Consider the following 18,945-nt stretch of genomic DNA (forward strand, 5'->3'; position numbering starts at 1 on the left):
ACAAACCTTCAAACTCATCTGGTAGTGAACTGGATTCTTGATGTGCCAAGCAAAGGAACTGTTTCTTATCTTTACTTTTACAGACCATAACACAGATGTTTTCCCTAAGGCAAACGTATAGTTATCGGATCTGGCTCATCTTAATAGAAATATTGACTGGGAAACAGTGTGGGTCAATACATTCCATACATCAATGAATCCTAACCATCAGTTCATCCATTTTAAAATTATCCACAGAGTATATTTATCCACACTGATACAACACATCATGGGCTTATCACCCCAGCCTTACTGTAATTTTTGTGGGTTAGAGAACCTGGGCATATTTACAGTTTTGTATTGAAATGTTTGATCATGTTTGTTTATTTTAATAAGTTTAGCCATCATATGCATGTAATCGTTTAACTCGCATAGGCATATAATTTATAATAATACATATATAATTTTAAAGTCCTTTAAGTGGTTTTAAACATTTTATATTAAGTAACATACTGTATAACTTCATCAAAGATATATTAAAACACTCCATATATTTGCCATTTCCAGCTGTTAAGAATAATGCATGCAGCACAACCCTGTTCTAGCAGTGTTTCCCAGAGGCTTTTTAAAACAATATTCATTTTAAATGACTTCAATCATGTTTAATTTACATTGTACAATTTAGTTTTCTTACCAAGTAGTAAATGTATCCATCATTTGGTTGGCCATTGACAACGTCAAACTTAACACTCAGCTGATTTCCAGGTGCCAAAACATTATTGCTTGCACTGATCTGCAAGAAGTCATTGCTTGAGGACGTGGCAATGCTTATGTCTTTTGTTGACTTAAATCCATCTACGGTTGCCTGTCAGATATGGGTACATAACATAAGCACTATCACAATCATTTTATTACATTTTCAGCAGTTTCAGCTACTTTAAGCTAATCAAAACATGATGTTAATCAAAATATAAACCGTATTAATATTGCACTTGAATATAAAAAAAACACTCTATGTTTGTGACATATCAATCCTATTGGGGTGTGTGGGGGGGGGGGAATCCAAGTGTTTTAAAATGCTCACCTCAACAGAAATGGATTGCGGTGATTCGTCAAGATTGAAAACAGAAAACGCTACTCCCTCATTGTCTGTATTTGCAGTTCTGGATTTGTCTTTGGTGTGTGATACACTCATTTTCACCGGAACGTCTTTAGCTGGCAGGCCATTTGGAGTACGCACCACTACCTAATAAATGAGATACCCTTAACTTAACAACTATTACTTGACTACAGTAAATCAGGCTTACAAGGGAAAAGCTTACCTTAACTTCAAAAGGCATTTTAGGAATATAGTGTGATCTGGTTCTGTCCAGGTCCACTTTGTATTTCTGTGACACCATAGGAAGTAATATTTCTGACTCTTGTACCTCACCACCTAGCAGGGACATGAAGTCATTTTACGCTAAAACAGGATCAGTTTCAACAGCCAAAATGGTCAATCCATATTGATTTTATAATTAAGTAAAAAGTCATCCTGTTTGAATAAATGGACTGATTCATGAAGCTTTTTGCTACTTTGCTAAATTGTGTACAATTAAAAAAAAGACCATTTCATAAAACTTGTGGGGATTTGAATTAGCAACATAATGATAAAAATATTGTTAAAAAAATATGTTCACTTAAAACAAATTGTTGCAGTTGTTACACAAGGTCCACCTACATTTAGACAATTAGTCAGTACATAATCAGATTCATTCAGGGTGGTACGGGGGCGGGGGGTTGCTAATCTTACTGTAAACAACAACAACAACAACAACAACAACAAACAGCATTTTATCCTTCTTTTCACTTACTACAGCAACTTGACATATTTGTACTTCATGTACATAACATCTCGTCTCTATTCAATGGTGGCATGTCCATAGGGGCAAATGTTAATTTTCCTCTCTTCCCATTCACAACTGCTTACATTTTAAATTCTGCTGTTATAGAGTGCTGCAGGGATGACATATTTTTGTAGGCCAACCCGGAAGTTAGCATAATCCTGGTTCCCTCGACAAAAAGTCAATAGGATTTTTCCATTGGTTTTTAGATTATTGCAGAAAATAAGCTCTGTGACCAACAAAAGTTTATGATTCTTACATGTTTTTTTCATCAACATAATCTTCATAAATGAACACAACTTTTGTCGCAATTTAGCTCCATAAAGTTAATACTGCACCCAGTGGTCAAAAATAGGAACTGCAACAAGCACAAATAGAGGCTCATTGGGGCAAGAATCACACTGCCCCCTGCTCAGAGGACAAGCCACCGACAGGACAGTTAATGAGGTGGTGGCTATTGTCAACGTTTTGTTTAAAAATATTCCGCAGCTACCATGATCTTGTTTCATAGCAACTCACTGAAATTAAATCTAACATTTTTTTGCAAACAGATGAAAAGTGTAACTTCAGACAGTTTGTCTGTGATGTACAGAAACATTTCTATTGCAAACAAATCGGAGTGAATAATGTCTGTACATCAGAAATGCATGTGCACCACAGTGACCTTGTCAAGAAAAGGAAGATAAATGGGTCTTCATTTTCCAATGGCTGATTTTTTGGGATAGAATTAGGTCTTTCGTGTGGTTTTTGAGATGTAGTTGGGCTGCAAATTTAGCTTAAACCTGGCAACCCTGGTTAATGATAATAGCTCTACTGTGTGCACCTTGCAGACAATGGCAATGAAAACAGACTTGCTGTATCGAAGGCAGTTCAACACAGGTACATCTAAATGCACTCAGCTGCTAGACTGCATGCTGGATGACTATGTTTCGGCTTTCTGACAATAACGGAGTTAATCTAAAAATTCACTAGATAGAAACCTATAGCATAAGTCATGTGCGATAGCCTCTCAACATAATTTTGTTTGATGTTTGGCTATTTCATTAATAATGTCATCATGCCCCAACAAAATCTATAATCACGAGCCACTTCTGTCTTCTATTGACACTTACTAATAATAACAACGCCATATAATTATAATTAATAGAATTACAGCTCTATAAATGAAACAAAACTCAATATATTGTATAAATAATTCATTTTCGTATAACAGCTTGCATCAAATGATCTTTCCAATGTGTTTACTTATGGTATCTGTGACAGTAACAGCAATGTAGAACCTCATTCCATTCTGGGCTTCCGGCTTTAGTTTTGCAAGTTTCTCCAGGATGTCTGAGATTTTAAGAGTGATTTCAGCTTCACCATTTCTTACCTAAAAGGGAGAAACACAGGCCAATGAGAAATGATTTCTGTGTATATTCCTCTTTCTTTTATTTTACTTAATATTGTACAAATGCTGTGACTTACTGGTCCAGTTTTTTCTAGCCCCTTGATGAACGTGATTTCATCTGGCCCATCTGTATTCTCCGCTCTCACCCCAAAGCGACAGTGAAATCCACCACTGATTTTCTTTCCATATGAATATCTATTGAGTTAATGTATTGCATTAGCTACCAACACATTATTTTATCATAAAGCGGACAAGTTTACTTAGTCATTGCAGAATTTCCATTAAAAAGACTTCAGTATGCTTTTACACTAGGCATTTTCCCTCAACTGGTAAAGACCGTTTTACATTTAATCCTATGGAAAGTGGGAGAAAGGCAGCCAGAAAGCAGGTGAGTACAAAGTGATGTCAAGAGATTTTTTCCCCCTGACTAATTAGGACACAAGTTGTGGACCAAGTGAGAAAAAACAAAAACAAAATGGAAGACAGAACTAACTAGCCAATATTCCAACATATAAGTAAAAATAACTTGGTTCTTTCTGGGATATTCAGCGACATGTGATCTGACTGTCCCATAAATCACAGATTTATATTAATGTACTCGTTCTAATACGTTTATGTTCTAAAGAAGCAGCTTATCCACAGGGCCTTGTATGGCGAATGCTCCACGTACGGTGCATCTGGAAAGTATTCACAGCGCTTCACTTTTTCCACATTTTGTTATGTTACAGCCTTATTCCAAAATGGATTAAACTAATTATTTTCCTCAAAATTCTACAAACAATACCCCATAATGACAACGTGAAAGAAGTTTGTTTGAAATCTTTGTATATTTATTAAAAATAAAAAACAAAAAAAGCACATGTACATAAGTATTCACAGCCTTTGCCATGACACTCAAAATTGAGCTCAGGTGCATCCTGTTTTCACTGATCATCCTTGAGATGTTTCTACAACTTGATTGGAGTCCACCTGTGGTAAATTCAGTTGATTGGACATGATTTGGAAAGGCACACACCTGTCTATATAAGGTCCTACAGTTAACAATGCATGTCAGAGCACAAACCAAGCCATGAAGTCCAAGGAATTGTCTGTAGACCTCAGAGACAGGATTGTGTCGAGGCACAGATCTGGGGAAGGGTACAGAAACATTTCTGCAGCATTGAAGGTCCCAATGAGCACAGTGGCCTCCATCAGCCGTAAATGGAAGAAGTTTGGAACCACCAGGACTCTTCCTAGAGCTGGCCGCCTGGCCAAACTGAGCGATCGGGGGTGAAGGGCCTTAGTCAGGGAGGTGACCAAAAACCAGATGGTCACGCTGACAGAGCTCCAGGGTGTCTCTGTGGAGAGAGGAGAACATTCCAGAAGAACATCCATCTCTGCAGCACTATACCAATCAGGCCTGTATGGTAAAGTGGCCAGATGGAAGCCACTCCTCAGTAAAAGGCACATGACAGCCCGCCTGGAGTTTGCCAAAAGGCACCTGAAGGACTCTCAGACCAAAGATTGAACAAAGATTGAACTCTTTGGCCTGAATGGCAAGCGTCATGTCTGGAAGAAACCAGGCACCACTCATCACCTGGCCAATACCATCCCTACAGTGAAGCATGGTGGTGGCAGCATCATGCTGTGGGGATGTTTTCAACGACAGGAACTGGGAGACTAGTCAGGATCGAGGGAAAGATGAATGCAGCAATGTACAGAGACATCCTTGATGAAAACCTGCTCCAGAGCACTCTTGATCTCAGACTGGGGTGAGGTTTATCTTCCCACAGGACAACTACCCTAAGCACACAGCCAAGATAACGAAGGAGTGGCTACAGGACAACTCTGTGAATGTCCTTGAGTGGCCCAGCCAGAGCCCAGACTTGAACCCGATTGAACATCTCTGGAGAGATCTGAAAATGGCTGTGCACTGACGCTCCCCATCCAACCTGATGGAGCTTGAGAGGTCCTGCAAAGAAGAATGGGAGAAACACCCCAAAAATAGGTGTGCCAAGCTTGTAGCATCATACTCAAAAAGACTTGAGGCTGTAATTGGTGCCAAAGGTGCTTCAACAAAGTATTGAGCAAAGGCTGTGAATACTTATGTACATGTGCTTTTTTTTGTTTTTTATTTTTAATAAATTTGCAAAGATTTCAAACAAACTTCTTTCACGTTGTCATTATGGGGTATTGTTTGTAGAATTTTGAGGAAAATAATGAATTTTCTTGCATGTACTGACCGTTTAAAATCCCACCATAATATTTCAATGAGATTCAAATCCAGGCTTTGACTAAGCCCTTCAATAGCCCTCCATGCCTTCTTTTTGAGTCATTCCTTGATGGATTTGCTAGTGTGCTTAGGATCATTATCCTATTGAAAGGTCCACTTTCAGTTCAACTTCAACTTTTGGACAGATGACCTCACATTATTTTCAAGCACTCTTTGATATGATGCAGAATTCATAGTTGAATAAATGAATGCAAGCTGTCCAGACCCTGAGGCAGTGAAGCAACCCCAAACCATAACATTTCCACAACCATGCTTCACAGTTGGTATGAGGTGTTTCTTCTGAAAATCTGTCTTTGGTCTGCACCAAACATGTCTGCTGCTACTGTGGCCAAACAACTCTATCTTTGATTCGTCGGTCCAGAGCACATTATTCCCAAAGGCACGGTCTTTGTCTAAATGCTCTTTGGCAAATACTAGGCTTTTAAAGTCTTTAAAGTCTGTAGTCTGTAGAGTTTTTCCTGGCACGCTTCCCATGCAAGTCAAATTTGTGTGATCTCTTTCTGATTGTAGAAGCATGCAATTTGACACTAACAGTTGCAAGACTTTCTAGCAGATCCTGTGATTAAATTTTGGGGTTCTTGGAGAATTCCTTTTAAATCAGATGGTCTGCTCTTGGGTCTGAATTTACTGGGACCTCTAGTACTGGACAAATTGGCAGTCATTTGAAATCTGCACCATTTGTAGATTATGTATTTCAATGTATTTCAGATGTATTTCAAATAATTTGGAGATCTTTTTAAATCCCTTGCCAGACTCATAGGCATCCACAACCTTTTTTTGAAGGCCTTATAGAATTCTTTAGATATTGGCATGATGACACCACGCACCTCAATAGCAAAGGGAACACTAGATACTAGATATGAGAGGGGTATAAATAAGACCGGTTCCACCTGCACTCCTTAAGCAGGTTCTAATCACTGGCACACAATCTTCAACAGCTGATTCTAATTTTATGGATTTGAAGGGTGATAAATGTAGGGGTGTACTTACTTTTTCCATGCGACTGATATGTTTTTTGTTACTTTAAATTGGGAAAATTACTTCAAAATGTTAATTTTATGTGTCATTTTATAGTATATCACTTTATTAATAGGCACTGTTCCAAAAATGATCAAATGTTTGCTTGTCCAAATGTCAAAAAACCAACAATTTCCATGGGGTGTACTGCATATGTCAGTGAAGATGTATTCATCAAATAGCAACTTAAAACATATCAGGTTATTTCTTGGATGCTTTTTTTATTGTTGGTTGTTGGTTGTTTAAAATATAAAAATGATGACATGTTTAGCTATGCCATTTGATGTGCACTGCTGCATTATGGATTATTTGCATGTCATCAATAATAATAATAATAATAATAATCATAATAATAATAATAATAATAATAATAATAATAATAATAATAATAATAAAAAGCAACTGAAAGCAAACATGAAAAGATTAGTAATACCAGTCAGTATGAGTCATTGAAATATCCATTAAAGCTTTTACAAGTTAATAAGAAAGTGAAATAGTTTCTAAAACTTACGAAACATCAATGGAGAATTTAAAGTTTTCAGCGCTCCTGAGTAGATGGTCAGTTTCAGGCTTGATGGTTACACCAAAACTAGGAAGGACTGAACAGAAGGTTGTGGATTAATTGAACATCTTGAATTTAATTTGTGAAAATGTTGAGCAATTTTACATTTGGGGAAATATCTGAAATATCTTAAGAGATTTCTAGAAAAAAATACCAATGACTCATGTATATGAGCTTGCACAAATCATTATTCAACCAAAAATAAATGAAAAAAAAAAATTTAAAAATAAAATGGTTCAATAGAACTTAACTATAGATACAGTATATACTGTATATATTCCTACAGCTTGAGTATATTTGAATGACTCTTATAAATGAATGATTTTCATGTAACTTGAATGCATAATTTTCATGTAACGTAATTTCTTTCAATAATAATAATATTAATAATAATAATAAGAAGAAGAAGAAGATGAAGAAGATACTATATCATCTAATTATGCATTTTCAATAATCTGAAGCTAAACGCAGATCTGTTTTAGACCCAGATCCCACCTGAACCTCCTCTGTATCTGTTGCTTATTTTGACGATTGTTGTTATAAAGTTACGTTAACATGTTCTTCTTTCTCCCTTTAATCAGTTTGATAAAGTAGCTTCAGTATGGCTTGTTACTTTTTTCTCAGTGGCTTGAACTGTAGCTAGCTCCATTATGAAAGTGTAGTTCAGTGGTAGCTTAGCTATTTTAAGTCATGAGTACATTGTAGCTTGACAACTGCAAAGTAGCTTCACCAGCAGCTTAGCTGGTGTTCATGGTTTGTTAATGCTTTTACAGTAATTTGCACACATACACCATGTATGAGTGATTAAGAATAAGGCCTGAGGGAGGATTAGAGCTTTTTATGACCACCTTCATAGTATTTTTGTACACTGAAATTGCTTCAAATTTAACTGTATAGATAGACATATCAAATGTAAATGTCTAGCATTTGCATTCTAATAAACATAGCTATAAAACTATTTTCTTAAGAACAGTGTTGCTCTTATAATTACTAATAACAATATTAAAATAAAAAATAAAGCAACAAAGAAAAATTTTGAACATTTCTTTTTGCGTACCAAACTTTTGAACCTTGAATTCCTGAATAGTAGCACTCTTCTCATCACCTCTGTAGTAAGCTTTGATCTTCCACACACCTGGTCTGAAGAAAGTGTGATGATGAAGAACCTTAAAGGCTTTTCACGTGCTCAATAAAATGCCAATTGATTCAGTTTAGGTCTACAAGCAAAAATATTTGGGAGAAATCACGAGCAGTAGTGAGTAATAGAATGGATAATATATACATACTGTGAAACATCAGGAATATAGAAATCCTTGCTGTAAATGCCTAATTTGGACCTGATACGCATTTTCTTGATCGTGTTCCCTTCTGCATTCTGCAATGGATATCAAAGTCAAATGGTGATGGGCATTGATAGGTGTACAACTGTTTACATTTTATTTATTTATTCATTTAATTTCTGTTAGGTATTGTATCTATCGCAGTTTGAAGCACTTACAATTAAGTTAATATCTATCATCTCGGATATCGGCCGCATGGCATGATCCAGAGTAAAAATCCTGTACCGAACTGAAATTTAAATTGACACATGATTAACATTTCATTAAGCTTACATGTATTTACATGGAATTATGATTTACAGTTATGTAACAACATCAACATTGTTTTAATACATTGTTATTACATTCAGTGTACTTGGTATAGCTAGTTCATTGGCATTTACAGTATATCAGGTACACATACTGAATATCTTAATATCATCCAGCCCTTCCCAATGGAAGGTTTATCTGATACTATGGCTGATAGCTGGAGGTATCTATTAAACAGACAGCAGAGTGTATAGTTCTAGTTTGAGTAATTTCTGTTGTACCTTTCTGTGTGGGGTTGTACATGGGCTGGTCTGTCTGAATGAAGATGTAGCCTCTGTGCTGGGACACCAACACCCGAGTCTTTCTCTTAATTTCACCAACATCACACACCAGATTGAGATATGGTGGCTCTCCATTGGCCGATATTAAGCCTGCAATTTTGTCTGTTGAGATCTTTAATAAGAGTATAATTAAAATATGTGTAAAGAATATAGGCCAAGTCATAAGTTTTATTATATTTACACATGGTATTGAATGAGTTTTTATGAGATGCTTAAAAACCCTTCAGAAACAACAGAAATTGTGTTAGTGCATTTAAACAGAAAGGATAGCAAACTCCATTTTAAGGTGTATAATTTATTTTGTGGTTTTCTTTATTTACTTGTTGATCTGGTATTAGCAAACAAAACATATATTCTTGGTTTATATTCATTCTGTGGCTATAAGTATACAAGAGCATGATTGGGTAACTGATATGAAATAATCATCATATGCATAATGATTTGTAAACACTTTAGGGTATTAATGTAAATGAAGCTTGAAGAAAATGTGAAGAAATGAGAAGAAATAAAATACATGCGATGAATTCACAAAATGAAATATTCAAAGCAACAAAATCATGAAACTATAGGATTGTCATGGATCCAGAGCCTATTCGAGGAACATTGGGCATGAGGTGGAAACACACAATGGATGCCCCATTGTTCCTGGTATAGACTCCAGATCCACCTTGACCCTGACTAGGATAAAATGGTTAGTGAAGATGAATGAATGAATGAATGAATGTGTTATGGTCATGGGAAAAAGAAAGAACACCCTGCCTCAATTCTGTTTTTATTTATCAAGGCCTAAATAACAATTGGGTGGCTATCACCAACTTCTATAAACAAACAAATAATTAAATAGGTTAACCCTAGGTCACAACCAAAAGCACAACAGATTTCAATATCTATGCAGGAGTGGGCATCTAAGCAAATTCAGTCCTAGCTCAGTCCGTTTAATGCTCAGAGATATAAAGAATACCCCAAAAGCTACATCATGTGAACCACAAGACTCTGTAAGCACACTACATTTTTTGCTCAGCATAAAAATCTGAAAAATACTGAACAAGTATGGTTGTCATGGAAGGGTTACTAGGAAACAACTCCATTTCTCCAAAACGAATATGGCATAGGAACAAACCACAAAAGTTCTGGAACAGTATCCTTTGGACTGATGAGACCAAATTGGAGATGTGGGTTATCATCCTCAGCACCATGTTTGGCAAAAAACAAACACAGCATATCACCACAAACACCTCATACCAACTGTCAAGCTTAGTGAAGGTGCTTAGCAGCGCCTTTTTAGTGGTTCAACAAAATGCTTTACGCTGTTTCTCATTCACCCATTCTCACACACACACACACACACCAATGACAGCAGAGCTACCATGCAAGGTGCTTGCTTGCTATTGGGAGTAACTTGGGATTCAATGTCTTGCTGGGGACCAGTGGACAACCCGCTCTACTACCTGAGCCACAGCCACCACTTGTGTAAAGAAGGGTATACTTTCTTTTCCCCATGACCATATATGTTTCCATGTCTGACTTATTGAATTCAAGCACATTTTATTTACCTCAAGCTCTAGTGTTTCAATTTTTCCTTTCTCAGTGATCCGTACGGTCTCGTGCTTTGACACAACAACACGTCCCACCTCCTGCTCTAAGTAACAGGTCACAGGTTTGTTCAGCAGTCCCTCCCCAACCTGGACTGACACCTTTTCCTTCACACCAACATGAATAATGCTGGGAGCCGTCACCAGGAATCTAACATATTCAAAAGGAATTTCAGTCATGCAAAAACATGTGTTTTCAACTCCAGGCTTTTGAGGAGTTGTTCTCCTCAATAGACTCCACAGTTTCTCTGTTATTTTCATATGATTGCTTAATCATTCTTCTAAATTATTTCCAAATACCAGAAGCGTAAAATTTTATTCTATTTAATATGCAGCAATATGACACTCCCAGGACTAGTGGGATAGGGGTTAAATTTGTTTCAGTGGTATAGGTACTTTCAGATTGTAGCAAATTCATCTATATTAGTTAAAATAACTGTCTGGATTAGTGGATCACTTTTCACTCTTACGAGCACTGTGTACTTTATTTCAAGGGCCTCGTACTAGCTATTAAAAGATTTTGTGAATTGTAAACACTTTGAAAAGTGTTTACAAAACAATAAAACAAAACTCAAATATTTTTCATACCAAACTTGATGGTCATTTGGTAGTAAAATACAGTTGCCTACACAAATGAAACATAAAAAATGTCTGTAAAATTTTGACAATTCCCTAGACCTGCATGGACACATCCAATCTAAATCCTAACCCATTCATCTATATTTATGTCATTTGGCAGATGTCTTTATCCAAAGCAACTATTAATTAAGCTATGCAGATGAAAGTTAAGGATCTTGCTCAAGAACCCAGCAGTGGAAGCTTGGCAGTACCAGGATTCAAACTTACAAGCTCCCAGTCAGAATCCCAGAGCCCTAACCGCTGAGTCACCACTGCCCTGAGCACTGAGTGGTTTCACTCTCACTGCAATAAGTACTTGGTAACTGAGTTTAAACAGAAAATTGCACAGTAGTTCAAATGACCAGCACAGAACTCAAGCTGTGATAAGGCACCAAAGTAACAAAACCACAAATCACACACTGTATACTTACTCTGCAGAGACAAACTGTGCAATATAACCTGAGCAGAGCAGCAGATACAGAAGAGAACCCATGTTCACACTTTCTCTGTAGTTTCAGAGATGGTGTCTGTGCTCCAAGTGAGCTCCAGTGATTGTTGTGCTGCTTTTTCCATATCACCAGTTTTTATCTGGTAAAAGGAGGATCCAAAATAGTTTCACTGGGAAATTATGTTGCACAACCTGTACTCCTATTTGGATAAGATAACTGGTGCAATTTCTCTAAAGTCATGTGATTTCACAGAAAACAATGCATATAGTGCCAATAAAAAAACAACCCTGAAATTGTTTATTTTGTCAAGTAAAGTATAATAATAATAATAATAATAATAATAATAATAATAATAATAAGGCTATTTCTAAACATTTTAATATTGGAATTGCAGTGCATTATCCCATGACCCAGAAAATCAGACATTTCAGAAATCAGAAAACAAACACGTCCCATAAACTTTTGTTGACACTTTATTTACAAGGATATCATTATAGCTATCAAACGAAACTATATGTGAAATAAAACACACTGAGATTTCCCTTCTTATAAAGACAGACACACACATAAAGTCCTGACAGGGGCAAAATGCCTCTAATCCATAAAACATGGGAATGTACAAGATTTGGTGTAATATTGAGTTTTATTGATGAATGAACATCTAAATAGTATACAGGGGGGAAATAAAGTAGTAAAGGGACAGGCAATAGCTGGATATGCCAAATAAAGTGAGATATAAACATTTGAGAATCATCTTAAATCATCTTTTATACTGTATTGATATATGTGCAGATTTCACATGTGTTAGGTAAACTATTGATTTTGTTTATTTTCTTTTGCATACGTGTGTGTGTGTGTGTGTCCTTGAACCTGGTCAGTGGGTCTGTTGTACTTGCCAGGAACATGGCAAGTTTCATTTAACCTTCCTCTAAAGTAGCTCTTCTGTGCCTCTCATATCACTTGCTGAAGGTAGCAGCAAGCCAGAGGTATGATGTCCATCCACAACTCCTGCTCAGTGTTCAGACAGATGCAAGAATTGCGTTTGGACAATCAACCTCTGACAGCCAAACAGGAAAATGAAGCTCCAGAGAATGTCCAGGCGCTAAAGATCCATTCTTTTCTGCTATATTGAGAAATATTATACACATGATACATGGAAATTCCATAGTATGAGAAAAAATACATATAAAAGCTTAGAATAATTGTGTTATGAGACTTCACTGCATTGTAAAACTTTCACATTCTGGAATCATACTTCTGTACCGCCCAATATATGTCCGTAATATCAAATTCCTAATAAGTCCTACCCAATTACAATTTTTTGTAAACTTTCTAGAACGTAAACATGACAATTCCAAAAACAGTCCTTTCAAATTACTTTAGGAAATTAGTTTTTAATGTGTCTTATCCAACACACAGCCAAGTCTCTACATTTTCATCTGGCTGTGTGAGAAACTGGACATTATCTAGGTTTTTTCCCCCTTGTTCAATCTAGATTGATTATTCAAAAGCTATAATCATCTCTTAATCTGCTTAAGTTGTTACCTTTGGTTCTGCTGCTGAGATGGATCACTTGTAAACCAGCAAAGCTCCAAAATTCCATATCAGAGTGTTCTGGTTTATGTCTGACGACGTCTTGCTCCGTCTCTCTCTGTCGGTATCTTTGTGTGTCTCTACATCTCTCTCTCCCTCTCATTCTATCCATCTCATTACATGCAGCACTGGGGTTACCTAAGAGACTGGGCCTCAAAAGAGAAAATCTCTCCAGTCACAATAAACGGTGAAAGTGACAGAGGGCAAGGAGGGAGGGGACCAAGGGGGCAGAGCAAGAGGGAGAGAGGGAGAGATGCCAGATGACAGGTGGATAGAGAAGAAATTAATAAGGGCCTTGGTTTGTGTGACAGTGCTTCAGATGGTCAAAATTGTGTCTCAGACACTTGAACCTGGCTGATAAAGTGTTGTTTGAGGGTGTGCAAAGCAAACATGATTCTCTCAAGTATGTTACTTTAAGGGTGTAATATAAACTTATGTTTACTGTTAGCCAAGGGTATCTCCTAAACTACTGAACAGTAAGAAATATTTAAACATTAAATAAAAAGCAATTGAGTCGAAATAAAAAAAACCAAACAAACAGAACTTTAAAAAAGAAAGCACTGTTAAACCCCACCCCCCGAAAGAATCAGTACACATGTATAGGTTTGTCAAATTAATCTTTTTATTTTTTTCACCATCAGCCTAAATGTTCTCTAACATTTTTTCTTGATTTTTGCTTGTGCATATGTGGGGGCCACGGCAGCTTAGTAGCAGAATAAATCAGATGACTTCCTTTATGCCTTTTGCTTAGAGAGCATACATTACCACTGACCATCGTGTTGCCATGGCAGGCTCTGCACAAAAGGGCGTGGCGTGGGAACTGCTCACTGGGGTCAGGAGTGAGGGTCAGAAGGGTAAAGGTCACCAGCAGTTGGACAGTGCACAAGAGGAGCAGAGGCTGAGAAAGGAGCATGGGGGAGGACACCACCAGTGAGTTAGTGGCCTCAACAGGGCATTAACATTGAACTGTGTTGTGACAAAGGAGTGTTGACGAGGTTCATCTAAAATCTCGGTGTCCAGGGTGTTTCGATGACAAACACTACATCATTGAGGACCTGCTAATGTCTAATGGTCCAAGCAGAAGGACATGGCTATTCTTACTGCCTGCACAAAGGCTCCAATGGCATATCAAACACCAGAGTTAACACTATATATTCACTGTTAGAAGTCTGTTTTATTTAAAAATGACCAAAAACTATAGCATTAAGCAAGAACTTTCAACATTTTTAGCATAAAAGTATTTTTCGACTAGAAAAACTCCAACATGTAGTAACCAGGGAGGTCCAACAAAAGACACACTGATCTTTCATTGTGAAAGAAGAATGTGCAGGACATAATCTCTATAATCCACATATAAAATGGTAGGGTGTCTCAGTTGGAAGTCTCATACATCATTGGTTGGTAAAATACTATAATCTCATTGTTGGGATAAAAATGGATGCATTCACACACACACACACACACACACACACACACACACACACACACACACAAATGACATTTTTTTATAAATCCTTTTTCATCACGGTTGATAAAATAATTTTTTACAAAACTCCTAATGCAGCCTTAAAAATGTTCACCTTTTCCAAAGTCTCCACTGCGTTACATTTTTCCTTTAGATATGTTAAAATGTGTTAAATATTACCTTTAAACACAAACAGAAAACTGCAAGCATTACCAAAAACTCATTACAATTGATTTGATTCTTTACAATAGTCAATCATTAACATTTATCACTGTAGCTTATTTTAAAAACCGGTACCAAATCTATTGAATCTATTACATGATAAACTGTCAGCTGATTTGCAATAATAATTAGATTTACATATTGTACCAAATATGTGGAAGTTATCATTTATACGACCCCTTCCTAAAAAAGTGAGAGCTAAAAATCTAGAGGACTTCCGTCCTGTGGCCTTGACATCAATACTCGCTAAATGTATGGAAAGGGCCATTGGTTATCATCTTAAACCATAGATATCAGAACAACTAAATGTACTGCATTTAGGTACATAATTCAGAGGATGCCATGCTCACTATGCTTGATACATTTACAACAAGCAAAGGCTTATGTGCGTGTTCTTTTTATTGATTATACCTCTGCGTTTAATACTATACAGATACATTTACTCTTAGAACGTCTTTGGCTCTAGGAGTAAACGGAGTAATAGTTCATTGGATCAAATTTTTTTTAAGAAATAGACTACAATGGGTTTGTTCTCAGGGGGTTAAATCAAATATTATGTTCTTAAACATGGGGACACCTCAAGGATGTGTTCTGTCACCTCTATTGATACAAATGAAGTAAGAATGCAGGGTGAGAATTATAAATTATACAAATATGCAGATGACATGGCACTTGTTGCAGACTGTATAAATTCTGAGTATGAGGAGCAGGTGTTAAAACTAGAAAAATGGTGTGAAGCAAGTTCCGTATTGACAAATGTCAGTAAGACAGAAGAATTGGTTTTAAATCATTCAAAGTCCCTAACAGAAATAGCGCTATGTGATCAACTTGTTGGAATTGTGAAGATCTTCAAATATTTGGGAACAATGATTGACTGTAAATTGAATGTGCATCTTATTTGTAAGAAAGTAAATCAGAGGTCATTCCTGCTGAGTAAACTGAGGGAATTTTCTGTAAGTCAGGTTGCTTCGCAAAGAGTCTATACTAGTTTCATTGAGAGTGTTTTAGGGTATAACATAACTGTGTGGTTCGGAAGAATTACATTTGTGACTGAAGTAAAATTAAACAGAATGACAAGAGTGGCAGGTAAAAACATAGGATCCAAGCAAAAGTCAGTCGATCAATTATGTGAAATTGCTGTTCAGAGGAAAGCTTTAGCTATAACGAGAGATAAAACACACCCTTTGAATCATGTTTTTGAATTATTACCATTTTGTCGTCGTTATAGAACACCAAAAGCAACTAAAGCAATATATAAGCAAACTTTTGAACCAAATGCAATAGGTCTTCTGAATAAGGGGTAGGAAATGTGAATATTTTTAGCTTTTGATGTTAAAGTGGACGTTGTGTATTGTTATATGTATTCTGGATGTTGTGTATTGTTAATTGTATTGTGATTGTATGGCGAGGCCAAAGACCAATTTTCAGCCAAGGCTGAACAATAAAGTACAACTAACTAACTAACAACTAACTTTAATAATAGTGCACATGCATTGTTTGGGGAAGCTGTCCTACGTCAAAAATTTTAAACAAATTCATAAATTTATGCAACTCTTATTGAAACTTAATAATTGATTAAAAATAGCTGATTTTTCACTGTTACATGTTTTATTGATAAAGTATAATTCTAGCATTAGTGCTGTTCTAATAAGTGCCAAAACGAAAACTGGAAACACTTCCATGTTTCACTTAGCATGTTCCATTCTGGAATGATATTATACTGTAGTTTCAAGTTTACATTATTATATCTGTTACACTCTTATAATGTGGTTATGTTTATGTGGTTCCATTCTGAGCATGGGAGCTTTGGCCAGGCCATGCTCACAGGCAGTGGAGTGAAGGTGAGGTTAGGCAGGGTGAGCCTGGGTTGTAGTTTTGGGGGTTACTCCCTGGAGGTCAAGGGGAGACAGCCAAAAGAGCAAATGGGGGACAATGTCAATATGCAAATTGTGTCAGTTAGAGCCACGGCCCATTTGGCTGCAAATTTACATTCCCATATGTTCCTCAGGAGCTTCTGCATTGTTTAACAGCAAGAGAATTTCTATGAGAATGTCCATATGCACTCTCACACATAAGCATCAGCATTAAGGACATTTATATGGTTGAAAAAAAAAAAAAAACCCAGTAGGTGTAAAACTGATAGCCGTGAATGCTCCAGCAGCCTTTGCTTAGGCATGGTTTTAATAAATTGTTATTAATCAAGTACATTTAAACAACAAGCAACAGGCAACAATACACACTATCACAACTTATTAGTATATGAACATGATATAATATACATTCAAGGGCTGTCCATGTAAACAAAAATGAAGCTATTATCATAGATTGAATTTGTGGTACAATTCCTAGGGATGTAACAATCATATAATTTGGATTGATGCATCAATTTAAATGGAAATGAACTGAAGCAACAACTGATTGAAATGAATAGAAGCAACAATCATACATTGATTGTTATTGATCATAATTGATTATAAATCAACTGTTATTCAAAAAGACCGATAACTGGTGGGTAAAAAATATGATTTTTTAAAAAACAGATGTGTAAACAGTTACTTAAAATAGTCCTTCTCTACATTGCCTTCATCATTCATGAATTACGTGTAAGTCTAGTCCAGATTATGAACAAAGTTGATCGTAGACAACTAAATTAAACCGTATTGTGTAATATTAAAGCAAATTCAGTGGTATTATCAAATATGTAATTGTTTCCTTAAAAATCGAAATTGTATCACATTTTGTGGAATCTGAGGTTTACACTCCTAAAAATACTTTCATCGGGATCTTTACAACAAACTGTGTTAAAATCGATGCTACTGACTAGTTATGTGAAGTGCAATTTAAACCTGATATTTCATTTATTAGATATCAGGCTAGAAGGATTAACACACTATCCTTAACTATCCAAACTACATGGGTATGCTTTAATGTGTTTTAAAAAATAAATAAATAAAAAAACCCCTTGAGGTTATTCTCTAATGTTCTTATTTTGATGTTGCATTGTATTGCATTTCACTTTTTAACCACAACCACCATGAACTCTGGGTCTAGGTCTTCTTTATCAACACATTTGCTTGAGACAAACGTCTGTTTTTAACCAACATATTCAAACAGGTCTCTACCCAATTTTAGTTACCTTTTCTAATATTCTGTAGCCAATGATACCTGATTTTCCACATCTCAAACCCACTATGCTAGCTATGTAACACCAAGGGTGGTGAGAATCCCCTGGTTACCCAATTTTATGAATCTTGCATAACCACCAGAATTCCTTGTCATTCTGATTCAGCACCAACCCAATGAGAACTCAGTGAGAATGTTCCAGGGAAAGACCACTGGTATGAAAGCAGTATTTAGTACAAATTGTTGTAAGGTTTCCAATAGGTAATCAAGGTACACGGTAAAAAAAAAAAAAAAACTGTGAAATTTACAGTAAAAAACCGGCAGCTGTGGTTGCCAGAACTTTACTGTAAAAAAATACGGTATTGGTGTTTTAAGTTGTACGGGATTGCACTTTGTCTACTGTATATTTTACAGCTCATAACTGTCTAATTTAAAGGTTAATCTTGTAAAATAGACAGCTATGAACCGTCCTTATTACAGGTCATAAGTGTCAAATTCAAAGGTTTATGTTGTAATAATTACAGCTCATAAGTGTCTAATTTAAAGGTTTTATTATTAATTTATAAGAGGCATAAAAGGCAGAACTATCGGTATCGGCCGATATCGCTCTGAATAAATGGGTTATCAGTATCGGCTGAGAAATTTAGTATCGGTGCATCTCTAGGCACAATACATTGTGGGGGAGTGATAGAACTGACAACAACGGTCAAATAATAGAAGAGAAGTTAGATTAAAAGAATTTAGTGTATCTAAATAATGGTGAAAGTACAATAATAGATGTAAACACAGGGAAAGAGTCAGTACTGGACCTTACACTAGTATCAAACAGCGTAACAGCAATATGTGATTG

At 36.3% G+C, this 18,945-nt stretch overlaps 1 protein-coding gene across 1 annotated transcript in view; it reads right to left on the bottom strand.

The window, feature by feature from the left end:
* The window catches only part of c4b (complement 4B (Chido blood group)), a 28,340-nt gene extending 17,520 nt beyond the window's left edge, over positions 1-10,820 (bottom strand). Inside the window, exons 1-11 of the mRNA XM_053627410.1 lie at positions 10,587-10,820; positions 8,974-9,145; positions 8,602-8,672; positions 8,390-8,478; positions 8,161-8,243; positions 7,053-7,140; positions 3,330-3,447; positions 3,108-3,234; positions 1,302-1,414; positions 1,064-1,225; positions 674-844 (exon numbers count right to left, since the gene is read on the bottom strand). Of these exons, the coding sequence (XP_053483385.1) occupies positions 674-844; positions 1,064-1,225; positions 1,302-1,414; positions 3,108-3,234; positions 3,330-3,447; positions 7,053-7,140; positions 8,161-8,243; positions 8,390-8,478; positions 8,602-8,672; positions 8,974-9,145; positions 10,587-10,805 (1,413 nt within the window). The 5' untranslated portion in view covers positions 10,806-10,820. The remainder of the gene's footprint in view (positions 1-673; positions 845-1,063; positions 1,226-1,301; positions 1,415-3,107; positions 3,235-3,329; positions 3,448-7,052; positions 7,141-8,160; positions 8,244-8,389; positions 8,479-8,601; positions 8,673-8,973; positions 9,146-10,586) is intronic.
* Between the last annotated feature and the right edge of the window lie 8,125 nt (positions 10,821-18,945).

This window comes from Ictalurus furcatus, chromosome 1 (assembly GCF_023375685.1).
Source record: "Ictalurus furcatus strain D&B chromosome 1, Billie_1.0, whole genome shotgun sequence".
Lineage (NCBI taxonomy): Eukaryota > Metazoa > Chordata > Actinopteri > Siluriformes > Ictaluridae > Ictalurus > Ictalurus furcatus.